Here is a 27,886-nt window from a genome sequence, read left to right on the forward strand (position 1 = left end):
ACCCAAAAAGTGTTATGTAATTTATGGTCAGCCCCCTAATCCATGCTACCCTGTGCTCTCGGAGCCACAGCCCAGTGCTAGCTGTGTCCCTGGCCTCGGCTGTCGGGGTCGCAGCGCCCCGGGCTGCGAGGAGAGGCCCGTGGTTGCACCGCAGCCGGCCAGGCTACAGTTTGCCCCTTAACTCCTTGTACAGCTGCCGGGCCGCCCTGGGCGAAGCGCAGCGTGACGGGGCCGCCTCCCCGCGCGGCGGCCACATGCAGCAGCAGCAGCAGCAGCAGCCCCCCGCCGCCGCCTGGCTCTCCCCGGGCGGAGGGTGCCACGGCCGCCGTCAGGGGGCGCGCGGCACTGCGGGGGTGGGGCAGCTGCCACCACCCCCTGCCCCCACAGAGATTGAAGGCGAGGCCCCGGAGCCCCGCCCAGAGCCAAGGGCGGGGCAAGAGGCGAGACCGAGACGTTGCCCCCCCACAACAGGGACACGATGGGGTGGGGCAGCGTAGGTCTGATTGAGCAACTCCATCCGGGTCCCCGAGTGGGAAGCGGTGCAATGGTTGCGGGTCACGTGGGTCGCTAGAGCCCCGTGACCTGCACTCAACTGGGGGGGACCCGGGTTCCTTACCGTAATGCGATGCACAACCTTCCCTTCCCCCCCGCCTTCCCTGTCACGCGCGGGGCGCAAGCTGGCTTTCTCCCCCTGCCAAGGCATCACTAGCTCGGCCGCTACTATGGGCTCCCTGCTGGATCTTAGGCTCGCGCTGCACCCCCCCCCCGCAGAGCTGGGAGATGGTACATGCCAGCGGAGCGCGCCTGCGCAGTGAGTCCCGGGCGGCGTCTAGTCTGTGACTCGGGCAGACGCTGCCATTTTAAGTTGTTTGTTCTCGCTCTGTCCTGTCGCTGTCGGTCGCTCCCGGGCCTGAGAGGCGCCTCCGCTCTCGCCGCCGCCTGAGAGGAAACGCCTAGGCGGTGCGAGGCTTCCCCACGCACCCGCCGCCGGGACTCGACGCCATCGCCTGGTCTTCTCCGTAGGAGCCGCTAGCGCAGGGACCCGGCCTCCTCCTCCCTCCTCCGCTGCCGCCTCCGCCACCATTTCCCCTCCCCCGGCACCGGGGCGCTGAGCTAGACTATGGGGACCACGCTGGGGCTGAGCAGCGGCAGAGCGGGCGGCCCGGTCACCGTGTCCAGTGCAGCAGGGATGGGGGGGCTCGGCGGCTTCGTGGCTTTATCTTGACATGGCTCCTCCCCGTGCTGCTAGCAGCGCCGCCGCCTCCACTGCTCCTCCTGCGCCCGCCGGCTGCGGGTAGCGAGTGGGCCTCGGTCTCTGCCTGAGTCTCTCCGTCTCCTGCTTGGGGGGGATTTGGGGGTGTTTTGTTGAGAGGAGAGGAAAAAAATCGGTGGGTTTTTTTTAACCTAGTCCGACGACTTTATTTTGGGTTAAAACTCTTTCAGAAGCCCCAACCCCCTAGAAAAAATGGCTGGAGTGAGGCAAAAATAACCTAAAAAGGGTATTTTTTTTGTTTTGTTTGGTTGTTGTTTTTTTTGCAAACAATCTACCACCAAAATTTCAAAATAAACGGGAAAAAATTGGTAAAAATTTGCACCTTTCCCCTCCCCACAAAAGTCTGTTTTTCAAAACAACCCACCGGCCTCTCCATGTCTGTAAAGTCGCTACCATGAAGTGAGAGGGGGAACGCCAGGCCACTGAGTCGGTGCCTCGTTGCTCTAGGCACAGGCCGTCCCCCGCCGCCTTGTGTAGGGAGAGGCCCAAGGGGAAGTGAAAAGCATCGGCCATGTCTAGCCCCAGCTAAATCGGGCTCCCTGAGGAGCGCAGCGGCAGAGAGAGGAGGATCCCCGGGGGATCAGCAGCCCAGGGAGACTCTGGGGTGTTGGGGAATGTAGGACTCTCACCCTGAGGGGTGGGGACAGTCGGGGCCGAGGGATCAGGTCGTGTTTGAGTCTCTAGGCGATATACTATTTTCCCTTCACCCACACCCACCCCTCATCTATGGCCATCATGATCCCTCTTCTCCTTGGCAGTGGCAGCCTTAGGGCGATGATGTGCCTGATGATGAGCAGGATGAAGTTAGAAATGACTCCGCTGTTTTTCCTCTTTGCTCTTCTGCAAACCAGCACCATGTTGTTTGTAGTTGATGATTTTGTTGTTGGCAGGGAAATCTCGTACCTCCCGGGACGTGCACGCCTCCTCCTCTGCACTCTCTTCTCTGCTCTCCATCAAGTGTAATAATCCTTTTAAAAAAAGAAAGAAAAAAAGGGGGCAACATAGCAATAGTGGAAATCTCAGAATAATAATCAGCAGAGTCATGAATCTGGCTGGGGTAAAACGCAATTTGTAATTTGTTTTTTATATATATTAATTTTTTTTTTTTTTTTTTTTGGTAAGCAAGGCACCGATAACCCCACATGGATTGGGCTTGTGCCAGTTGCTTTTTATTGTACACATAAATCGTGATAAGATTTTTTTTTTTCCTTTTCATTCTCACCCACTTATTCCTGTGGTTAAACTCTTCACACAAGCATATTTTCTTCAGAATTTTTAGGGTTTTTTTTTTTTTTGGTACTGTTGCAAAATTGCTTCTTGTCCAATCATGGTTGGACAATTACATAGTTTGTTTCTTGACCCCTCTAATATGATAGCCTCATAAAATATTACCTGAGGTGCGTTTTTTTGGGTTACATTCGCGTTTTATCTATTGAGTCGTATTAGCGGGAATAAAATGACTTGTTTCTGTTGTACTTGAGTCTTATGAAAAAGTGCCCATAGTTTAGTGACCGTTTCCAAAGGCTTTAGTACCACCTGTGTTACAAAATGGGGGACCCAAACTCCCGGAAGAAACAAGCTCTGAACAGACTTCGTGCTCAGCTTAGAAAGAAAAAAGAATCTTTAGCTGACCAGTTTGATTTCAAGATGTATATTGCCTTTGTATTCAAGGACAAGGTAACTTCATTTTAAAATCTTTCTTCTTTGTTGTCTGTTACAATAGGACTTCAACTCTTTGTATTCTGTTAGCAGTTTTTTTGCAAAATGATCCAAGGTCAAAAATGAAATTTAAAATGTTTGTCACCATGGTGTCTTAACGTTTGCCTTTAAGTGATTTTGGCTTTCATTTGTCATGTGCTTGTAACACAGTGGTAAACTCATCCTTTGAGACACATGCATCCAAATAAATCGTTTCCCAGGGTGGGAGGGAATTAAAAAGTACGGTATGTAACTTGTCTATAAAGCCTAATTTGGGGCCTGAATTAGATGCTAATGTGTTTATGAAAGTCACAGTTGTGACAGAGAGAATTGGCTGCAACAACTACTGAAGTTACTACCTTTATCAGATTAAAACAGAAGTTGATTGTGACTTCCTTTTTAAAACACCTCTTGAAATGGTATAAATCTGCATGGATATCCGAAGCTGCTGCTGTCATTCTTGAAAACAAGTTTTTATTTGCTTGGCTGCAGTGAACAGAACTTCCAGATGTTGTCATGTTTGTCTGTCCTTGGATAACTCATCTATACCTGCATTTGTATCTTCAATGTGGGTTCTAACTGTTTGGCAACTATTTTTTCACTTAGAATTAGATTAAATTAGTTTGACATACTAATGAATGATCCTAGAAATTCAAATTTAAAATGAGGATGAAACTGCAGTAGTTAAAGTTATGTGTTTACTCCAGGAATGAGGGAGGAGGCTATTCAGTATTCCGGAATGTGATGCTAAGAAATTGAGCAGACTTAAAACACTTCTTTAGGCCATGTCTATACTAGCACTTATGTCGGTAATACTTTTGGCACTCAGGGGTCTGGAAAAAACACCCCTGAGCAACACAAGTTTTGCTGGCATAAGCGCTCATGTGCACAGTGCTATGTGATGTGGCGAGGGAGACTCTCTGGTTGAGCTGGTTTTGTTATGTCAGCATAACAGGGCTACACGAGTGATTTTTTTACAGCAGCACAGCTGTGTCGATGTCGCTTGGAAGTGTGGACATGGCCTTAGTCTGCAGTTACTTCCTGAAAGCTCCTTTCCTGAACTCCCCGAGGTAGTTTTGACAAGCCTCTAAGTCTAAATCTAACTCTAACCTCAGTTTTGTGAGAGTGATATCTATCCATGGCAAATGGTATTAGGAGTATGTCTGGTGATAATGGATATGCAGGTCTCCTCTGTTCTTCCTGCACAAACTCCATAGACAATTGTAGCAATCACAGATCTGTGAAAACCAGACACTAAGGAAGTGAAAATCTAAGTAACTGAGGGAAAATGATTTTTTTGGTCAAACTGTGTTACACCTTTCTCTGCCTTTTTAATGGAGCACAAACTAAAATTGTGAACATCTACTTGAGAATGTGATAGCGTAGACCTACTGGTCTCTAGTTGCTATGTCATAGGGCAATAAAGATGACTTCTTAACTTATTCACGTGGCCATTATCATGCTAAAAGATTCCATGCTCAGTAATAAGGTGGCAGCATATGCCACTCATTTAAGAGAAATGTAAATGTTTAAGCAATGATAGCAATTACATTGTCTCAGTTAGGAAAAACGCTGTCTGCTTCAAAACTAGTGATAATACCAGTGTAACTTCCTAGATGTTTTTTTGGAAGTGTTCTATGCATGCATATGTGTTCTGAAACCTTGCTTACATCCAAGTAGAGCATTCCAGACTCCATCTTGCTGTCAGTCCTGTACATGCACACCAAGACTTAGGGTGTTTGAAAGCTTAATGGCAGTAGGAAAGATTTAGAATAGCCCAGCCTGGAGCATGCAAAAAAGGGGAAGATAAAATACTCAGTCTCCATAATAGACATTATGTGCCATATATCTAATGAGGTGTTCAGAAGAGAAATGAAGAGCCTCAGTGAGTTATAAGAAAGTCCTACAGGCAAACAACCTTGGTTTACAGGTGATGTATGTGCAATGGAAAACTGCTTTTTGTTCCTATGTTCTCATGAATGGGAGATGCTGAAGCAGTTCATAAGTAACTGTCAGTGTGGAAACAATGCAAGAATCAGCTGTGAAAGTGAGTTAGAAAATGAAGTAACTCTTCACTGGTTGACAGTCTGTGATTGCTAGAATTAAGGCTTTTCTACACTACCACTTCAGTATAATGTGTGTCACTCAGGTGTGAATAATCCACACCCCTGAGCCAGTGAAGTTACACTATGTCAGTGGGAGAGCTTCTCCTGCAGACATAGCTCCTGTCCCTCATGGAGGTGGAGTAATTAAGTTGACAGGAGAGCTCTGTCTGGCTTAGACTGCAGATGCACACTGTAGCGCTTCTAGTGTGGACTAGACCTTAGAATTGTTCCAAAATTGGATCTGCCTCCCTTCTACTGATAGTGGAGTTCTTTTCGTAGGGGGGAGAGACACTTAAACTTCCATTTGATGGAAATTGACAACTTTACAGATGTGAAATACCTTTGATTAACTTGGTTCACCAGCAGAAATCTGTATCTAGAGCTGTTGTCAAGACGACAGCTGTCAATTTTAGACAATAAAGCTCCAGTCCCATCAATGGTTGTGCATGTGTTTAACTTGAAGCATGTGCGTAAAAAAACTTTTGTGGGGATTGGGGCCTGAGTCATCTGTCTAAATATTTATTCAAGTGACACCATCATAGGACCTAATCACATTAGCCACACCATCAGGGGCTCGTTCACCTGCACATCTACCAATGTGATATATGCCATCATGTGCCAGCAGTGCCCCTCTGCCATGTACATTGGCCAAACAGGACAGTCTCTACACAAAACAATAAATGGACACAAATCTGACATCAGGCATCCTAACATTCAAAAAACAGTAGGAGAACACTTCAGCCTCTCTGGCCACTCAGTAAAAGATTTAAGGGTGGCAATTTTGCAACAAAAGCTTCAAAAACAGACTCCAAGAAACTGCTGAGCTTGAATTAATATGCAAACTAGATACCATTAACTTGGGTTTGAATAGAGACTGGGAGTGGCGGGGTCATTACACAAAGTATCCTCACACCTTCTTGTCAACTGTCTAAATGGGCCATCTTGATTATCAGGAGAAAAAAAACTTTTGTCCTGATAATAGCTCATCTTAACTAATTAGCCTCTCACAGGTTGTAAGGCAATTTCCAACATACTCTCTGTGTGTGTGTACACACACACACACACACACACACACACAATCTTCTTACTATATGTTCCATTCTATGCATCCAATGAAGTAGGCTGTAGCCCACGAAAGCTTATGCTCTAATAAATTTGTTAGTCTGTAAGGTGCCACAAGTACTCCCTGTTCTTTCTGTCTAAATAGAGCTCTTTGACTTATTCTCAGTCTTGAAGAGTTTTGCAAATAACTTCTTAAGACCGAGTTATGACTCCACGACACACTACGAATGCAGTGCTTAAGCAACGCTAGCACTGAGGGGGAAAACATGCAGGCTTTGAAATGCTGTAATCACAAACTGCTTGGAAAAAGGGTAGAACCCTAATGTGACTATTTTTTTATTTTATTTTTTTTTTAGAAGAAGAAGTCAGCACTTTTTGAAGTGTCTGAAGTGATACCAGTCATGACCAATAATTATGAAGAAAATATCCTGAAAGGTGTGCGGGATTCCAGCTATTCCTTGGAAAGTTCCATAGAGCTTCTACAGAAGGATATAGTACAGCTTCATGCACCCCGCTACCAGTCTATGCGCAGGGTAAAGTTATTCCTTACGCTTACTAGTTTTTGGCCTGAGTTCTGAACAGTTGTGAGCTGTTCTTACAAATCCTGTTCCCAATCCTGCATTCCTCCAAATTTTTGTTTAAACTAGAACTTTGGGTACATAAAGAATGGTGAATTGTGAGTGCAGGTTGGGGGCTGAACTGAAATGTGGCACATGTGCTTATCGTGGAATCGGATTTACTTAAGTATTTGTGTAATTATTGAAACTTTCCTTTTGTACTTGAATGGGACAGATTATATACTTAGAAATTTGAAAGTTCTTCTTCCTGTTAGCCTTGTCCTCTTCTAGTGGGCAAATATTAATCTTCACAAACCAGTGTTTTTGTGGCATGGGTAAATGCTTATTCCATTTTTGAATGAATATTGAAATGAAATGACACTCAAATAATCCATGAAAAAATTTATAATAAGCCTCTTTGAGACTAGAAGTTGTAAAACTGGGGACTGTTATGTAACACTTACTTTGCAGTAGCATGTAAAAAAGCCAGCTAGTTCTCTGCTAGCTCTTGTGCAGACAGAAAATTTATCCCATTTCTTGTCCCAAAGCATTTGCTTTCTTGGACTAGATATAACAGGTAAATCGGATAAAATAGTGGGTTAGGATGGAAGAATGTGGAGACAAATTTAAGAATTGTGAACATTGTTACCTTATGCAAAAGTGGATTATATTTGCTCTTGCACGGATCATGCTGTAAGGGTAATTTACAAGTGAACCACTCAACTCCTTCTTGCAGGATGTGATTGGCTGTACTCAGGAGATGGACTTCATTCTTTGGCCTCGGAATGATATTGAGAAGATAGTCTGTCTCCTGTTTTCTCGGTGGAAGGGATCTGATGATGAGCCCTATAGGCCTGTTCAGGTATTTTGTAAATTTAAAAAAAAAAACCATTAACTTATTTGAAATGTTAAGATTTTAATATTTCCTGTGAAATGCCAACTTGCTCCTTAGGCTCTTTGTAGCAGTGTATAGTGAGCTCCTGCCAACTTAATGCTATTACAAACATAGCTGCTATGAGCTGTCTTGCATTAGGTGAATGTGCAAGCAGCTTCAGCTCACCATAGGATATGGGAAAGGATTTTTAGTTCAAGTATTGTCGCACTACTCCTCTTTGGTCCTGAGCTTGTGCTCCATTGAAGTCCAGGGTTAAGCTCCCATTGACTTCAGTGATGCAGGATCAGGCCTTTACTTAGCATAAATGTATTCTCTTTTGAACTAGAATGATAGCAAGCATGTTGTACATGTTGCTTGTGAAAGTATATTCATTTTCATAACCAATAAATTGGTGTCAGATACTAGTGATAGTTACTTTATAAATGCTTGAAAATTTATTGGCCACTTCTGTTACAAAGCAGCTAAAATATTGAATGCATACTTCTTTCTGTTACTCATTCGAATAGTAGTATTGGCAGACTTTTAGCATCTGAAAGATATTCACAAAAGTTGGAATTGCATATATTAGAAGATGCAGAAACTGGAATTAGACATCCCTGTTTTCCGTACAATCCAAACCTTATTACTTCAACCTCCTTTAGATAATAATGAATGTTCCCCAATAAGTGGAGTTGTATTAATAATGTTTGATAAATGGAAGAGGGGAATGACTAAAGTTTAGATGCTGTTCCTGTTTCGTTCTTGGCTTGAAGTTAATGAGTTATGTACATGTTCCACAGCCAGCTGTAGCTTATTACATTAAGATATTGAAAATATTTTATGCTTTATGCTCCTTGCTATTGCTTAACGGGCAATAAGCAATTCCAAGTGTTGTGCTACCATCAGTGATGCAAAGCTGTTCTAACAAAACAAGATGAAGTTCCTGTTAGACACTGGGTTGAAATGGCACCTCTGTCTACATTTTTTTTTAATGTATCCTTGTTATGGTTAACACCTACAATGTCTGAGTGAGGGACTACATTATTCCTTGAGTTTACTAACTTGTTTGTCAACACTTTAAGTCTATAGTCAGCATCACTTCCCTTGTTTGTGTTTCATAAATAAGCTGTGTGAGAAGCAAAAGGAAAACTTGATTGTAAAGCTGCAAAGTGGAAAGGAAAGCTGGCATAGTACTGAAACTGCTTGTAACTCCACTTTTTATTTAAGCAGCCAGCTGTCTTAATTTCAGCTACACTTGAAACATCAGAGAGCAATATTGGTGTTCCCTAACGAAAGGCAAACAAACTTCACACAGATCTCACTTCAAGCTTCGAGTCAAAGTAAAGTTAAATAAATCATTCTTTCATATAAAATCTAAATACTCTTAGATTTATAAAACAGTGATAAGGACTTTACTGTGCAGCATACATGATGGCCCCTAGTTTTCTGTAAAAATAAGTGATTTTTTTTTTAGAATTCTACTTAATATTTTGTCTTCTTAAAACTGAACACATCTGCAACTAAAAGTGACTGCAGATAAAAATACTTGTGCCCTGTAGTGCTGCCTAACAGTGTGTAAATTGTCTAAAGTCTTTAAGCTTATATTTTACTTGACAAATACCATGACATTTCAAAATGCTAGTGAGGGATGTGCCCCATGAAGACTTTGACCCAGTTTAACTTGCCCACTCACAATGAGTAGAATCATAAGTTGCTTCTTTCCCAGTTCTCTGTTGAAGGGGAGATGTTGAATATATTTCTTGACATCTCCCAGAGGTCTATGAGTATTCTGCTGAAACAGAGAAATTTTAAACACCCCATTCTTCCTCAGTTGAGGGCTGGGAAAGTTGCTCAGATGTCAAATTCTCCCAAGTCACTACCCTATCAGTTTTCCACCTATGGCAAACAAAAAAAAAAAACCAAGGAAGGTAAGGACTTACTTAATGGGTGGGGTTTTTTTTTAACAGCATTGACAAGCCTTGGAAGTTGTCTGCTCTACAATGTATAGTGCTAGTGCATGAGAACCAGAAAGTGAAGTATTGTAGACACTATTTTTCTTGTCTAAGCTGAGTAAATGCAAAAAAAATTTGGTTTTGAGAATGTAACTCTACTAAAGTAGAAGTTTTAGTAGTTCAGGGTGTAAAAAGGAATCTGTTTTGTTAAAATGTTTCTTAATCTGACAGCCTCTAAAGCAATGCTAATATATGTATCTTTTGCATTTGCAAATAGTTCTTCCATTCTTGATGTAATTTGATGCCCTGAAATTGGTAATTTTTATCCCTACTGCTCTTACTAGCTACACACTGTAAAAAGTCTAACTCTTAAGGTCTGGTCTAAGCAGACTTGCACCATTTTAGCTAGATGTGCATGTTGAAACTGATATAGCTAAATGGATGCAAGTTTGCCTAGACGAAGTCTGAGTTAAGGAGCAACACCCATCAAGCAAGATAATTACTCCATTTGGAGTTCTTACAAGGACACAGTTAATTTGAAAGTCCATTTCAAATGGCCAAGTGTGTAGTACCTAAAAATATCCTTCAGTTGCCTTGTCAATTTTTATCAATTGAACTTCAACTTTTTCAAATATTTTCTCTTCTCTCCTCCCTCCCCTTTCACATTTGACACCCATACTACAGGAAAAACTGACAGTACTCAAGTGCTGTCAGGTGTGCAAAATAAACCTAGAGCTTTTTTTTCTTTGTTATAATAATGCAGCTTGCTCATGTGCCTCTGCACTGCTTATGTCTCTGTCCAGCAGCAGAATGAAATGTACATCTCTGGTCACGTTCACCACTGTTTAAAAACCTAATGGGTAGCAGTAAAACTGATCATAGTGTTTCTTCCCCCAAGCTTAAATCTGAGCAGTAGAGAGGGATCAGCTCTGAATTTTACTACTCAAATCAAAACACAGAATGTTAGTAATTTAATTTTGTTTGTAAACACTGCCTTTATTCCTGTACAGGCCAAGTTTGAATTTCATCATGGTGACTATGAAAAACAGTTTCTGCATGTTCTGAGCCGAAAGGACAAGACTGGAATTGTTGTCAACAATCCTAACCAGTCAGTGTTTCTCTTCATTGACAGACAGCACTTGCAGGTAAGCTTGTGCTCTTCACACTTTTCAGAGCATAGTTTTTAAGGACCTGGCATATTTAATCTTATCTTATGAGAGAACACTTTATCCTTTTGTAAATACATGAAAGGAGAATAATCGTCCAAAGGTTTATAAGTGATCTAGTTGTAAGTATTTAATTATCTAAGTTTACATGAACAAAATTGCCGTGGTCTTATGCTTGCAATTAAGTGGTGTTACAACAAACCACCATTCTGAAGACTTAAAGATGCAACAACTGGATATAAGCAAAAAATGTTGCCAAATAAGATTGATTCAGGGCTTTTGTGTTATGGAATCTATTGGAAATAACTGCTAAAACAGATTCCTTATATTTTGGAAAGTCAGAGCAATTTTGCTTAATTCTTTTTGTAGTTTCATTAAGTTACTCAACTCACAACTTAGAGTTGGAATGAAGAATTATTGGAAAAACAGTTCAGAGGTTTTGTAACACTTTCATCTTCTAAACATTGCAGATCTACTGTTGAAGACTTAATTCTTATACATACAAAATGATCACTGTCAAACATCCCTCCCACTCGGGCCAGTGATCAGTCTGAGGCCTATTTGGAGCCTTGCCATATTTCTTATATCAAACTTCAGAAAAATCTCCATTAGACAGGAGTAGTATCCTAACTGGCATCCTCTTTCAAAACATCTAACAATTTTCAAGGTGCTCAATTGCCTGTATTCCTAGAATCATAGAACTGGAAAGGACCTCAGTTGTCCAGTCTACTCCCCTGCACTCAAGACAGGACTAAGTATTATCTAGACCAGTAATTCTCAACATATGGGCCCCCTGTGGCCCAATCATCCCATAACTGCAGTTCATGTGACATCCTCTGGCATACAAGTAGTATATATTGTATGGATGTGGCCCACATAATATAGAACTGCATATGCTGTGGTAAATAGGTTGAGAACGACTGATCTAGACCATCCCTGACAGGTGTTTGTCTGACCTGCCCTTAAAACTCCAATTATGGAGATTCCACAACCTCTCTAGGCAGTTTAAAGAAGTTTTATCTAATGTAAACTCATTAATGTAAACTGAGGCAAACTCAGCAGTCCTGGGGTTGAAAACAGCATCTTATTTTAATAGCTTGTTAACTGCAACTGACAGAACAGGAAGCAAGTACAGTATCTATTTGAAACTATTGGAGGAAATTGGTGAACTCTAATTATCCAAACTGTTTCCTGGCTAGGAACCACTGCAGCTACCATCTTTAGTCTCAAAATGCCAAGTGATCTTCAGCAGATCCTGACAACCTGTAGCCATTGAAATCTTTAGGGGGAGCTCAAACAGTATACCTTAATATTGGGGCATTGATTTGGTACTGAAGAGAATATAGCCTCTCCATTCTGCACGCTGACCAGATTATATTCAATTTAGTTTGAGAGCTGAGCTCTCAGCCTGCGATGATGTGGCTGCATACCTTCCCCATGTAGAACTGAATAACTTATTTTTGTATGAAAATATATTCTGGAGAATCTCTTCATTGTTATAGAGCTAATGTTAAATCTTCACACAAGAAGTCTAAATTGGTAGCCCCTCCTACAAAGACACTATGCTACTTGTTAAATCCCACTCATGGTTGTAAAAACTTGTTAAATAGTTTGACATTGTCCAATATTTTGATCAGAGTCTACATACACAGAAGGGGATGAAGCAGAGTGGTTGTAATAATCTCATTTATTTTTAGGGAGTGTTTTAAATGGGGAAGGGTAAATATTAAACCTATGAAAATGTAACTTTGACTACATGTTAGGTCTGAACAAACTAAATACTTGTTTGTGTGTTGTTTTTTTTTTTTTTTCGTCCCCCCCAGACTCCAAAAAACAAAGCTACTATCTTCAAGTTATGCAGCATCTGCCTGTACCTGCCACAGGAACAGCTCACCCACTGGGCGGTTGGTACCATAGAGGATCACCTCCATCCTTACATGCCAGAGTAGGGTACTGGCCAGCAAAATGGGGAAGATCACAGAATGCAGTAGTGAATTCATTTTCCTCACCACTTCATTCTTTCAGAATTTAGAAGAAAATGGACTCATGTTCAGAACACTATACATTGTGAAACTTGATCATCCTGGATTATTTTTTAATCATTTGTGTATCAGAACTTTACAATTTTTTTAAATGTTTTCTGCATGGACCTTGTGAAAGAGAGGATGCTCTGCATATTTTTGCATTGCATCAGCGTCTTACTAAAATGTGAAATGAAAGGACTGTTGTACACTGAAACAAATGTATCTGAAAGCACAAGGTGATCATTTGTGGTGGTGTTTCCATTTGTGCTGATCATGCCCCCTAACATCTAATGTTGTTAGTCATCAGTATTTGGAGGGTGAGAAGTGAATGTAACGGGTATAAAAGCCTTATAGCCTTGCTGTTAATATGATTGTATCAGAGAGCACTATCCGGTTCATTCTAATGAACAGAAAAGTGGCTGTTACAATAGAAATGTAAATGTGGGGAAAGAATTCTTATAAGGAAAAAAGCATCTCATTCAGTGTAGGCATTTCTTGCCTTTTTTTTATTTTGCTGGGCCATGTTTAAGTTTACTGGCACTTTCACTTTTGGATCTTTCCCCAAGTTGCTGTATAACTGTATAAAAGAGTATTCTGTTGAGTTGGATACATTTATACAGATTATGAGGCAGACCTGGAGTCTGAAGTAGTTAAAGCAGCTAAAATTAAAGTAAAATAGTAGCTGCAGAAACCTTGTTGTTGGTAGAGGATTATTTTTTCTTGAGAGTTGAGACTTGTAAACTTGCTGGCGAACTGCAGGAAATACTGGTTTCTAAAACATTTCTTATTGAAAACCCATTGAGGGTTTTTGAAATAGACGTTATAAAGCAGTTGTGAACTTCACTGTAAAATAGTGTTTGGAGTGTCAAAAGTTGGTTCTGGCAGAACATTTTAAGACTGTGCAATGAAATGAAGACTACTGTATAGTTTTGATGACAAAGAAGGCTTTGCTTAAGGGTTGAGTACTTTACTGGAGTAAATCTGTATAAGCCTGCTCCCTTTGGGTAAAACTAGTGCTTACCTGTTTAAATTTGTATTTAGCTTTTGTTTGGAATTGGAAAAATTGGAAATTAAATAAATTAGGTGAAAGATGACAATGTTCATTTTATGCAAAGCTCATGAGTTTAATTACCTAGCTCATACTATTGTCTTACAATATGTCATCTACAAGCTTTAAGTCTGAAATATTTGTGGAACAGTCTAAGCATAGTCTCTCCAGTGAAAATTAGTGGCAAAGACAGGTTCTCAGCATCTCTGATATGGTTTTGGTAATATCAGTCTGGTGTTCAAAAATAGTGATGTGACAACATTAATAATAAACTATCTACCCAAAGCAGCTGAATTCACTTAAGGGCATGCTGGTGTGCCAGAACCACTGTGAATTCTACTGGTCCCCGTCCCCCCCGCCTTTTGTCCTGGCAAGTCCCCCAAAACAAACTGAAGGGCTGCTGAAGTGAAATTACGTAATTTCAATTTATTAAGAAAATATTGCTTACTCTTTCCCCTACTTCTGTTGTTTTAGGGCCTGATCCTGAAAAATGCTGCTAGGCATGAATACTTGAAAATTAGCATAACTGCCGGTAGTGCTGGCAGGATCAGTGTGTTTCTTTTCGGTGACCTGTAAGACTACAGCTTGGTGAAACTTCGGTTCACCTTCTAGAATACTGTCTTTAACAGTCTTGTTTGAACACTGTAACCTACTAATGAACTGTTCAAGGTTGCTCATATGTTGTCTTGGGCAATGCATCTCAGGTGGAAATTAGTGTTTCACTCTGTCCTTGATCAAACTTTAATTATAGGGTGTGGTAGTGGCCATCTCAGTTGAGATTCTGGTCACTGACAAGCAAATAAGGCAAAGGATAAGAGTTAGTGAGGGAATTGGTGTTTCTAATTATAGAATCTTTTAACAGTCGTAAAAGAAAATCAAGATACTGGTTTATGAGGACATCTACAGGTTTATCCACAGTGACCAGATCCTTCATCTTAATTTAAAATTCTGTTACAGAAAGTAATCTGTACTCAATCATATTGCTGTTGTCTTCTGGATTTGTATGGGAATCTTATAGATGTACAGGTATCAGACCTACATTATGTGGCAGAGACCTCAATTTAAACAGCAGTATACTCTTAAAACACTGCCTATTCCAAGCTATACACTATTTCTTACACACTTTGATAAATTAAATCTATTATATCACTACCAAGCTTTCAACTTCCTGAGGATGTTGAATTGACAAGTAACATAACTGTATAAGTTTGTCAGGAAAGGAGAAAGGGAAACAGGTTTTAATAGGTGGGTTGGGATGTCATTGGAGCCTTCTGACTCCCAGGGAAGGAGTAGGAGGGTGGCTTCACTCCCCACCCCCTTCAGTATTTGAGTCTTAAATCTCTTGCTCTGGGAAGGGGATTCACCATCTTTCCTTTCCTCTCCTCTTGGGAAGGGCACAAGAGACCTCGCATTTAGGAAGGATGCCTCATTTTGTCAATGTATCTCCAACTATGGAGAACACTGAATATTCTGGTTTTAAAGTTCCCACCCTATGAGAGCAGTTTGTCATTGAGCTATTATTTTTAGGCCATCTTTGGGGTCATATTCTGCTAGAGGTGTGTGAGCTGATGCAATCTTCACAACTCTAAAGGCTAGGGTTCATTTTATTAAATCTTTTATGAAGCATAATTGTGCTAACTTAAGTATGTGTAGCAGCTCTGCATAAACACCCAAAACATAGCTTCTTAAAAGGTCGAGCTGTTTAGTTAACATTCTTTGACACATGTACACCTCCCTTGTATGTCCTTAAACAGTCTAATAGGAAAAAGACAAAATTCTGTGAGGCTGTTCTCACTATGCACCCTGTATGTTGTAGCAGGAGTCCTACTTGATTCTTGGCAGGAGAATTTTCTCGTGGCTCTTAAGTCTGAATATAATAGGAATTGAAATCTGGGCAGGGATTTGGGTACAACAGAGCAGACTGGTTAGGAGTATCTGTGGTTGGTTCAAGTTTTCCATGTATCTTGGCAGTGGAAAAGGATGCTTGCAGAAGAGGATGCTTACCTACCAACTATGGAATATGAGTTTATGGGGCAATCACTTTATAATGCTCTTAAGCTTCAAAATGCTAAATCTGCACTCCTAACCTACTAAGTAATGTAGCTTTTTGTCCAGCTGAAGAAACCGGTAAGTAGTTACTGTGGCACACCAGATAGCATGAGGAAATGGTTGCATTTGGGGTGGGAGGGAAGAGTGGGTCTGAGAAGGGGCTGGAGCCAGGAGCTTACCAAAGGTTGAACTAGGTTTTTACATCTTATCCACCTACTGAATAACTGATACTACTTTATTCCTCCATTATACTTTAAATAAAATCCCTTCCCCAGATCTTTACTAGATTACACTTAAATTGATAATTAAATGATGCATCATACATCAAGCAGTTGTAACACATTTAGGTAATATAACACTTCTGTTTATTAAGCACATGCTTCCAAATGCTCAGAACAATGCTAAACTAACTGGTTTGGCTGAAATTTTACATGCTCTATCTCTGCCTCAGCTTGATTTATTGAGCAGAAACAGTTTTTAAACCTGTTAACAAGGCTAATGAAAAGTTGAAAGTTTTGCTAATTTTAACTTTTCAAACAGCTCTGGTAGTTCTGTGGTGTAAAGTAACACTGAAATTAAGCAAGATGATAGTGCTGGGAACAAGAATGTGCCATTGGCTATTCTTGTGAAAGTCCAGTCTATCTAGATTCGGTAGTTACAAACCACAGATTTCTACTTGCATAGAGAGCTTATTGGATGCTCCTTCATTTTCTGAAAGTTTCAGTTACACTACGCATGTTCCAAAGCACTTACATAGAAATGAAATCTTTCTATAGGGTGGGGAGAGACCCAAAATGGAAATAGTGGATTGGGAAGAAGATCTGGAGTTCTACTGTAGTACTACTGGCTGGTATTATGTGCACTTCACAACCATTATTACTGAGCAAGGCTTTATATGCTTACACAGTTATCTAATATGGCAGATACAAGTGTTGGTTACAGTAAAGTTGCCTCAAATGACATCCTATCCATATGCTTGAGTATGCTGTCTGCAAAAATGGGGCTATTGCTGCATATGCTACCTTAGTTAGGGAAGGGGATTGGACTGAAGTTGTGGATCTAAAGGTGGAGGAGGCCTGGAATTACTTCAAGTCAAAGTTGCAGAAACTATCAGAAGCCTACATCTCAAGAAAGGGGAAAAAATTCATAGGCAGGAGTTGTAGACCAAGCTGAATGAGCAGGCATCTCAGAGAGGTGATTAAGAAAAAGCAGAAAGCCTACAAGGAGCGGAAGATGGGAGGGATCAGCAAGGAAAGCTACCTTATTGAGGTCAGAACATGTACAGATAAAGTCAGAGAGACCAAAAGCCATGTAGAGTTGGACCTTGCAAAGGGAATTAAAACCAATAGTAAAAGGTTCTATAGCCATATAAATAAGAAAACAAAGAAAGAAGAAGTGGGACCTCTAAACACTGAGGATGGGGTGGAGGTTAAGGATAATCTAGGCATGGCCCAATATCTAAACAAATACTTTGCCTCAGTCTTTAATGAGGAGCTTAGGGATAATGGTAAAATGACAAATGGGAATGAGGATATGGAGGTAGATATTACCATATCTGAGGAAGACGCCAAACTCTAACAGCTTAACAGGACTAAATCGGGGGGCCCAGATAATCTTCATTCAAGAATATTAAAGGAACTGGCACCCGAAATTGCAAGCCCAACTAGCAAAATTTTTTAATGAATCTCCAAACTCAGGGGTTGCACTGTATGACTGGAGAATTGCTAACATAGTTCCTATTTTTAAGAAAGGGGAAAAAAAAGTGATCTGGGTAACTACAGGCCTGTTAGTTTGACATCTGTAGTATGCAAGGTCTTGGAAAAATTTTTGAAGGAGAAAGTAGTTAAGGACATTGAGGTCAATGGTAATTGGGACAAAATACAACATGGTTTTACAAAAGGTAGATCGTGCAAAACCTACCTTCTTTGAGAAGGTAACAGATTTTTTAGACAAAGGAAATGCAGTGGATCTAATTTACCTTGATTTCAGTAATGCATTTGATACAGTTCCACATGGGGAATTATTAGCTAAATTGGAAAAGATGGGGATCAATATGAAAACTGAAAGGTGGATAAGGAACTGGTTAAAGGGGAGACTACACCACATCATACTGAAAGGTGAACTGTCAGGCTGGAAGGAGGTTACTAGTGGAGTTCCTCAGGGATTGGTTTTGGGACCAGTCTTATTTAATCTTTTTAATACTGACCGTGGCACAAAAAGTGGGAATGTGCTAATAAAGTTTGTGGATGACACAAAGCTGGGAAGTATTGCTAATACAGAGAGGGACAGGGATATCATACAGGAAGATCTGGATGACCTTGTAAACTGGAGTAATAGTAACAGGATGAAATTTAGTAGTGAAAAGTGCAAGGTCATGCATTTAGGGATTAATAAGATTTTTTTGTTATAAACTGGGGGCTCATCACTTGGAAGTAACAGAGGAGAAGGACCTCGGAGTATTGGTTGATCACAGGATGACTATGAGCTGCCAATGTGATATGGCTGTGAAAAAAGCTAATGCGGTCTTGGGATGCATCAGGTGAGGTATTTCCAGTAAAGATAAGGAGGTGTTAGTAGCGTTATACAAGGCACTGGTGAGACCTCATCTGGAATACTGTGTGCAGTTCTGGTCTCCCATGTTTAAGAAGGATGAATTTGAACTGGAACAGGTACAGAGAACAGGGCTACTAGGATGATCCGAGGAATGGAAAACCTGTCTTATGAAAGGAGACTCAAAGAGCTTGGCTTGTTTAGCCTAACCAAAAGAAGGCTGACGGGAGATGTGATTGCTCTCTATGAATATATCAGAGGGATAAATACCAGGGAGGGAGAGGAATTATTTAAGCTCAGTACCAATGTGGACACAAAAACAAATGGATATAAACTGGCCATCAGGAAGTTTAGACTTGAAATTAGATTGTTTCTAACCATCAGAGGAGTGAAGTTCTGGAACAACCTTCCAAGGGGAGCAGTGGGGGCAAAACACATCTGGCTTCAAGACGAAGCTTTAAGTTTATGGAGGGGATGGTATGATGGGATAGCCTAATTTTGGCAATTAATTGACCTTTGACTATTAGCGGTAAATATGCCCAATGGCCTGTGATGGGATGTTAGATGGGGTGGGATCTGAGTTACTTCAGAGAATTCTTTCCTGGGTGTCTGGCTGGTGAGTCTTGCCCACATGCTCAGGGATTAGCTGACTGCCAGATTTAGGGTCAGGAAGGAATTTTCCTCCAGGGCAGTTTGGCAGAGGCCCTGGGGGTTTTTTGCCTTCCTCTGCAGCGTGGGGCACGGGTCACTTGCTGGAGGATTTTCTGCACCTTGAAGTCTTTAAACCACGATTTGAGGACTTCAGTAGCTCAGACCTAGGTTAGGGGTTTGTTACAGGAATGGGTGGGTGAGATTCTGTGGCCTGCATTGTGCAGGTCAGACTAGACTATCATAATAGTCCCTTCTGACCTTAAAGTCTATGATTCTATATGTAACTTGTTGATTCAGTATATTACACAGGATAGTACACCAGCTAATGGAGTTACTCCTTCAGCTCAAATAGTCAAGGTCTGTGCTGTGGATCTGAAAACCGTGGTTGTGAATCCCACTGATGAACAATGCAGAGGATCATCCGAGTTCACTTGATATTTTTTCCGTTGAAGGGTCCTGTGGGAAAGAGTATGTGATTATGCAATGAAAGGCAGTGTCCTAATGCATATACAAAATGGGAGTAAATTAAGATTGTGTTTAGTGTTTACTTTGAAATGTTAACATTCTTTTTAAACTTTAACTTTTGAGGGTTTTTTATAGTTATATGTATATGGAGAAAGTCCATGTGTCTTGTGCATCAAAGTGTGTGGGGGAATATGTAAGGTTAACTTTCATATGTCCACACTGTTAACCAAATGTGCAAACTGTATGGATTAACTATTTCCCTATTTTTAATGGGACCTGGACACTTGGGAGGTCCAAAAATATTATTCTCAATCTTTTGGTGTGTTTGTTATAAACCCAGATAGAGAATAACCTTTTATATTGATATACGAATTTAAACCATTCAGATCTGGCATTTTTCCACTTACTGGTTTGTCATTTTTACTGACATTTGATCTGGTATTTCTATTTCATAGTTACTTGTTACTGCTATTACATTGAGGTATATATGACTAACTTGCACTCAGTTTCTGGTCTCTTTACTCAAAATGATTAGTCCCTTATTTTAAGTAATCCCTGCCATTTCAATCGGGGAAACTTATTCAGAGTAGGGATATCAGAATCTGACTCTGAGTGCAATATAAATAAGTGTAAATTCTATTTTATTGAACAGGTTACATGTATAAAGTCAAACTGTCTAAAATATGACATTCACATGGTATGAATGAATAGCTGATATACAGCATCTACCCCCTAGAAAAGAATTCTGAATTTTGTCACTATAATTCCTATAAACATTTATAACAGCATTATAACAAAGGAAGAATTTAGGTAAGTGAATAAAAATGATCAGACCAAGTGAAACTATTGTGGGCTAATTAGGTGAAAGGAAGTGATGAAAACGAGAGGCTTCGTGAATACAGCCAAAGGGCTTGGCTAGCAGTAATCACAAGACAAGTCAGAAAAGCATGAAGAGAACACTAGTGCAGATAAGTTTCTCCATACCTCATTACACATGCTTCTTACTCTAGAGCATAAAACTTCTCCTGATCTGTCTATATAATAATAGCTCTTCTTCTGTATCCACAGCCATTCACTGTTGCTAGCAATGATTTGTTTCCCTAGAGTTTTACGTCTGCTGAGACCAGAAATGAGTGTTTGAAAGTAAGTAGTGATTAGGCAGAAGCCAGTCTCAGGGCAGTAGGTAATTGGCTAGCTGGGTGCATAGACACAAGGACTGTGCAGGCAATCAGAGATCCAGTTATCTAACAGCACTGACTATTCTTCTTTTCCAGTCAGGTGTTGTTTTTCCCCTAAAACTCTCAACACTCAACACTCAAAACAACATTTCAGGAAACAGGAAGTGCCTTTGACAATCTGCCAGATTGTTCTAAATGGAAGTCTGTTTGTAGTGAGCACTGATTTAACTCTAAATGGCAATGCTTCACATACATTTTTAATCAAATCACTTGAGACCCAAAGATGATACTTTACATACTTCTAGTAAGTCTTTTCCCTAAAGAAACTAAATATTCTTTTTCAAAAGAAAATGAAAAGGCATGTGTAGCATAAAAAGCTAAATTCATACACCATAACTTTTGAAAGTAATGAGATTCTTAAAAATACTTAATGATTATCTCAGTAAGGTAGTGGAGCATAGCATTGCCTAGTCCTGAAGGTTATCACATGACAATCTTTAATTCCTGGAGACTTGGCAACCCTGGTCATGTAAGGGTCTGGTTTTTGCCTACAGACCAAGAGCTGAGAGATTTGAATAGAGAACCTATCAAGTGCTAGCACCACCCAACATTTTTAAGCCATCTTCCTCTCCTCCACCCCATTTTCATTTATTAAACGGCATAAACTGTGAGGAATATAAACATTCAAAGATACTTTAAAAATCAGTTAACAGATTCATCTGGCCTGCTTAACAACACTTATGTCCCATTTTCTTAATTATGCAACAGGGACTAAACGCAACATGAACGACTGCATTGGAGTTACAGCAAAAGTAAATGCTAATGGCATGATCCTGCAGTCATTACACAGGATGACTCCCAGTAGAGTCTAATTTCTGTTTCTAAAGCTATGCAGATGCCTTCTGAATACACACCTGCTCATTCTCTATTCCCTCAACATAAGCAGCAATGAAGAAAATGGAAGTTTTGACTGATATGACGAGAGGGCAGTGGCTAAACTGTTTGCTGCAATAGTTCACATTATTAATTTTTAACTTTAGTCATAGAGTTGATTAATTTAGTCAACTTTTGCAAATAAAATATTCAGTTCATCACTTTCTCATTATTCACTCATCTACAGCAGTAACAGTATTTGATTCCATGTGGGAAGCGTCTAGGCTTTTATTAGATGGCATGCAGACAGAGCTTGATTTGTTTCAGTGCACAGATAAGGCAATAGCCTACTTAAGACAAAGGTATATAATTACAGAATGGCACATTTTCTTTCAGTCCGTTAAAACAAAGTGGGTGTAATACTATTCATTAACATTGATTTTCACTAAATGGTTAATGTATGATAGTTCTGTAAATGAAATAGATACTGGTCACTGGAAAAGCTTTTTTTAAAAAATGAATTAAATGGCAAAAATAGGAAAGATTTTTTCCCCATTTTACTGTATATAAGAAGGAAGCACTGACTAGGTCAATTTGCCTTGGCAAGAATGACAGACTTTTTAAAGATGGCATAGCTCTGTATTTAAATACATTAATTTTTAAAAAGGAGGTAATGGTCATTTTAGAAAAAGTTAACCCCCTTGCATTTTATATTAAAGAATAAAAAAATATCAGTGATAACCCTCTAATACAACTACTACTATTTGACCTCAAACACTTTTTGAAGGTTTTGGCTGCCGCCAAAGTTATTTTGGAAATGTAATTTGCTTCAGAATGGTTTTGAAATTTTCAACACCTCACAACGCTCCTGATTGCACTTTGTGATGCACAATCCCACCCCTAGAGGTCATGAGCCACTGGTTGAGAAAACACTGCTCTAGCACAATATAACTATACAACTTTTCAGAGAGAAAAGTTTCTTCACATAGTTTCTTCATCTGGGCTGAATGAGCTTACTTAATGTAGTAGTATGAGAGCTTTTATTAAATGTGTACTTCTTGAAAATTTATTGAATTTTTTTTAATGAGTTAAGCATTTGCCAGATATAAAGACTTATCTATGTTCTCAATGTATTACATTTCCCATTTGCAAAATATTCTTATTTCAGATTAATAATTTAAAACAGCAATACTAAATGTGTAACACCTGTTACTTTAACACTTAGTAGCATAGGACAAAAAAAAAAATGCAGTTTGTTAGTTGCTTTAGTTTTTGAAAGGTTATGAACTGACAGCCCTAGAGACTGGAACCATGCTCTCATGAGAGAGGTTCAGAATGGGAGCAGAAAGCTTCCCCACACAGTCCCACCAGTGAGCCTGAACACTGACCTTATCTTCAGGCCCAAAAGAAATACATTGTCTTGGTTTAGTTTTTAGACTAATGAGGGGAAGAGAAAAATAAAGGATTAAACCATTATGGTTTAAGTGTCAAGCCAGATGTTTCTATAAATCTCCAGTTGCAAATTGTTTCCCTAGGGAAATGTATACCTCCTATAAAAACAAATATGCACATTGTATGCAGTGTTGGGGTAGCCATGTCGGTTCCAGGATATTGGTGAGACAAGATGGGTGAATAATATACCGTTTTCTTTTTATTTTAACATCATCTTAATAAAATTCTTAAACCTGTTCTTTTACTGGACCAACTTCACCTAAACAAGAGCTCTGTGTAAGCTCAAAAGCTTGTCTCTCTAACACAAGTTGGTCCAATAAAAGATATTACTTGTCTCTTCAGTTTTTGGTCTCTCTACCAAGACTGCAACAAGCTCAGAATTAGTGCCAATTACAATGTGAACACTTGTCCACTAGGAATGGGACTGAGACCAATTCATTTTACATAGACCTCTTAACTGCCTTCATATCGTGGTGACCTGATACAGCTTAAATTAGAAAAAAAAATATCAATGCTAGCTTCTTAAGCACAAACTTTCCTTTTTAGATATTGTTTTCTTATATTAATGTCCAAGGTGTTTTGTATGTCTGCCTTGTGCCACAAACTTTCCCGTTGCCTTGTTTGTTACATCCACGCTGGCAAAGGCAAGACTTCTTCCTTGCTTCAAAATCTGAGCAGTGATCAATATCTCTTCCCCAATCTTAGCAGCAGACATGTATCTTGAATGAAAAACAGAACAATTGTTTTATACAACAACACGCTACAAATCAGGGAACATTCATCTGTTTAAAATTATTTTTTGAAGGAGCTACCATAGTCAGTTTGTACTTAACCCCTTGCACCTTTTCACAGGCCTGAATCTTGCAGCTTCTCCTCAGGCAGCGCTCACACTGATATTCCCACTGATATTCCATGCATGAGAAGATTATAGAATTTGGACTTTGTTACCTAGAAGTAACTAAGGCATTAAACCAAACATAATAAAAGAGGGAGCTTAAAGAACATTTGACTGCCTCAAACTAGTGTCTCAACCACATGATGATATTCCCAAACAGGATCTATAATGACTTTATTAGAAGTTGTTCTTTCAGAATAGACTGCAGTTTGTCACTAAAGTGGTAGCTAGATCATGGAAGAGAAACTTAGCAGAATCCAGGCCCTGTTAGTAGAACACATCAAACATTAAGATCTAACATTTGACAGTAAGCATGTTCAATACATACGTAATGTTCATATCCACACTGACCCCGGGTAGTCCTCTTTCTGTGTACAACAATGCTGCTGTTGACACTACGTCTACCAGTGTGGCAGTCAAACCTCCATGCAAGGTGCCACCTCTGTTTGTGTGCTCCTCCTCTATTTTCATTTCACAAACAACCTTTCCAGGAGTTGCAGAAAGAACTGTCATCTGAACAAACAGGAAAGAGGAACAAAATTCTATTAATTCAAAATCTCAATAAGGGGAAACATACGGACAATTACAAGTCTAGTGACTGCTCTCAAAGTAAACAGATCAACTTGAAAGTAAATCTTGGTTCAGTTTTTAGACTAATGAGGGGAAGAGAAAAATAAAGGATTAAACCATTATGGTTTAAGTGTCAAGCCAGATGTTTCTATAAATCTCCAGTTGCAAATTGTTTCCCTAGGGAAATGTATACCTCCTATAAAAACAAATATGCACATTGTATGCAGTGTTGGGGTAGCCATGTCGGTTCCAGGATATTGGTGAGACAAGATGGGTGAATAATATACCGTTTTCTTTTTATTTTAACATCATCTTAATAAAATTCTTAAACCTGTTCTTTTACTGGACCAACTTCACCTAAACAAGAGCTCTGTGTAAGCTCAAAAGCTTGTCTCTCTAACACAAGTTGGTCCAATAAAAGATATTACCTCACCCATCTTGTATCTCAAATATGGACACTGTCAGTTTATTGTAATCATCTTGAGATTTCAGTAGTTGTTTGAGACAAACTCTACTGAACTCTATTAAAAATGGAAAGTTGACTTGTCTGACTTTATACCTGGCTTAAAGCTAATAGAAAGTTACTACTAAGTGTTTGCTTTGATTTTTCCCCACATTGTTGGCTAGCACAGTTGCATAGCCTCTTGTTTACAGAATGAAAATCAGCAACATCTGAGTAATCCTTAAAGTGAAGCAACGTCAATTAATATTTAAATAATGGAACTAAATCAGTATTTTGAAAGGAATAGGTATTGTTTCATGGTCTCTGTGTATATAATGTCTTCTGCAGTTTCCACAGTATGCATCCGATGAAGTGAGCTGTAGCTCACGAAAGCTTATGCTCAAATAAATTGGTTAGTCTCTAAGGTGCCATAAGTACTCCTTTTCTTATAGCAGAATAATTATGTAGGTAAATTTCCCCATGCAGACAAGCCCCAAGAGGCTAGTTAATTGATTCTAATGCCTAGAAGTTTGTTATTCTAGAGCATTTAAAATACATTCTTCTGATTCCAGTTGGAACAACTGAAAATTTTGCATATTACAAAATGAGAACAATGGACATAAGGTACCCCACAAAACTGGGAAAAGTACAGTTTCTGTAACTACATTCATCCCTGCAAAATTATTTTTTAAATAAATCATTCAAAGTGGCTTTAGGATGAAATGTCCCAGAGGTGGAAATATTAAGTTATTTCAGTAAGAGATTCTTACTATACATTTGGAAGTAGTAATATTTTACTAAAGATGGCATATGTATGTCCTATTTTTGAGGAATATATTCATAACATTATCAGTTCACTATTGATTGGTATCACTGAAACAGATTTAAAAAACCCCCCTACAATGGAGTTCCAAGGGTATGTCTGTATTAGAAACATTACAGTGGTGCAGGTGCACCACTGTAGAGAAGACATTTAACTACATCAGCTGAAGGAGTTATTTTGTTGCTCTACTAAATCCACCTTGCCGAGAGACAGCAGTTAAGTTGACAGAAAAATTCTTCCATCAATCTAGCGCTGTCTACGCTGGGGATTAGGTCAGTTTAACGAAGTCTCTTGGGGTGTGAATTTTTTACACCTCTGATCGGCATAGATAGGTCAACCTAAATTTTAGATGTAGACCTGGCTTCAGCCACTGCTATAAAGCCCCTAAAACAGAAAGGTATTATAGCTATTGTGAAATAACATTTTAAACAACCTCTCCTGTGTTATTGCCTAGTCTGTTAAAATATAGCATGAAGAGGAGAAGAATACTGATTATTAAAAACCCTAATCTGAACAATCCAAACCATAAGTTGCTCCTGACCTTTTCAAACATGTCAGGGGACAACTTATTTTGGAAAGTTAGGGTTCAAGAAAAAGAATTTTACTTTCAGTACAAATGTCAGATAGAGGCCTAAATACAAATTCTGGATATCACAGATTCAGACAGCAGCAGTTTAGAAAGTCAGGATTCCGTCTAAACATTTCATTGCATCCCACCCCCTTTTTCTGTGTACTGGCCAATCAGGACTAGATCCTGCAAACCCTTATTCACAAAAATAGGCCTAAATCATGCAACTCGTCCCACTGAATTCTCATGTAAGGAAGCAGTACTCATGTGAGAGCTTGCAGGATCATACTTTTTGGCCTCAATTTTGCAGCTGCATCTCCTAGAATGGACAGGCCCCTACTACAACCCTATGGATTTAAACTGAGAAGATCCAACTGGGATTTTAGTTTGTAAGCCTCTCAAGACAGTGACTTTATGCTGCATATATATAGGTTTAGAACAGTCGTTTTCAACCTTTTTTTATTAGTAGACCTCTACAAAATTTAAAATGGAGGTACAGACCCCTTTAGAAATCTTAGGTATAGTCTGCAGACCACAGGTTTTAAAACACTGTTCTATAGTAATGCCAACCATTCGCTGACTCCTTAGACACAGCCTATGGACCCAGAAGGGTCTATGGACTACAGGTTGAAAACCACTGACTTAGATGGATTGGATTTTTACTGATAAAATATTTCCATCCATAATAATCAAAATGTACAGATAAGTAAAGCAAGAAAAATGCGGATAGAGAATTTAGAGTATGATTTCAGGTTATTTACTTTCCATACTTTGACATGTTTTGTTGACATGTGCTTTAACTTTTTGAATCTCAACAGCTACATTAAATAATCAGTTTAACCGCCCCCAGAATTTTCCCACAACTGTGAAAATTTAAATATAGAAAGATGCTTTAAAATAAACATTGACAGTATCCATCAAAATTATACAAAAAAAATCAAATTCTGCCAAACCTACATATGTATATGTTTAATATCTACACACCAACTGCTGATACACTCTGGAGGATGCACTCCTCATATAACAAAAAGAAAAGGCGGACTTATGACACCTTAGAGACGAACCAATTTATTTGAGCATAAGCTTTCATGAGCTACAGCTCACTTCATCGGATACACGAAAGCTTATGCTCAAATAAATTGGTTAGTCTCTAAGGTGCCACAAGTACTCCTCGGTTTTTTTGCGAATACAGACTAACACGGCTGCTACTCTGAAACTCCTCATAGAACAAAAGCTATGCAAGTGCCAAGCATCAATCCATTCCTACCTACAACTATACCTTACTTAACACCCGATCAAAGTTGGATGAGCTCAGCAAGACTTTCATCATCTCCCGGAAGGAGTGGATCGTGAAGGAGCTCATGGTTTAAAGGCTGGTGGCGACGTCCCTCTTCCGCAGAGAGAGCGGCGTGGGGCACCTGCTCCAGCCGGCGGGGAAGAGTGCCCCGGAAGCGGGCGCACCGAGTGAGCTCTGCGGGGCTGGGAGCAGCTGCAGCAACAAGAGGCCGGGTGACCTTCAAAACACGCAGCACAAGAAGGGGGCGGGGCTGGCCTGGCCCCGCCCCGCGCGCTCCCCCTGGCCCTCTCCCGGGGCCACAGCAGCCTGGTTCC

The 27,886-nt window shown here is 39.9% G+C and overlaps 2 protein-coding genes across 3 annotated transcripts; one reads left to right on the forward strand and one right to left on the reverse strand.

Moving 5' to 3' along the window:
• The first annotated feature begins 844 nt into the window (after window positions 1-844).
• On the forward strand, window positions 845-14,049 carry C2H6orf62 (chromosome 2 C6orf62 homolog). The gene is made up of 5 exons (XM_074944767.1): window positions 845-2,950; window positions 6,495-6,671; window positions 7,432-7,557; window positions 10,532-10,666; window positions 12,511-14,049. Exons 1-5 carry the CDS (start codon window positions 2,822-2,824, stop codon window positions 12,634-12,636), a joined length of 693 nt encoding a protein of 230 aa, XP_074800868.1. The 5' UTR covers window positions 845-2,821; the 3' UTR covers window positions 12,637-14,049.
• On the reverse strand, window positions 1,964-27,844 carry ACOT13 (acyl-CoA thioesterase 13). 2 transcript variants are annotated; one of them, XM_074944768.1, is made up of 3 exons: window positions 27,555-27,844; window positions 24,201-24,385; window positions 1,964-2,241 (listed from the first exon to the last, which is right to left on the reverse strand). In XM_074944768.1, the coding sequence occupies exons 1-3, from the start codon at window positions 27,636-27,638 to the stop codon at window positions 2,040-2,042; spliced, it is 471 nt and encodes a 156-aa protein (XP_074800869.1). In that variant the 5' UTR covers window positions 27,639-27,844; the 3' UTR covers window positions 1,964-2,039. The 2 variants fall into 2 exon arrangements, with proteins under 2 accessions (XP_074800869.1, XP_074800870.1); XM_074944769.1 differs by lacking the exon at window positions 1,964-2,241 and adding an exon at window positions 21,109-23,696 and having other exon boundaries at window positions 27,555-27,817.
• Window positions 27,845-27,886: the final 42 nt, after the last annotated feature.

This window comes from Natator depressus, chromosome 2 (assembly GCF_965152275.1).
Source record: "Natator depressus isolate rNatDep1 chromosome 2, rNatDep2.hap1, whole genome shotgun sequence".
In the NCBI taxonomy this organism is placed as follows: domain Eukaryota; kingdom Metazoa; phylum Chordata; order Testudines; family Cheloniidae; genus Natator; species Natator depressus.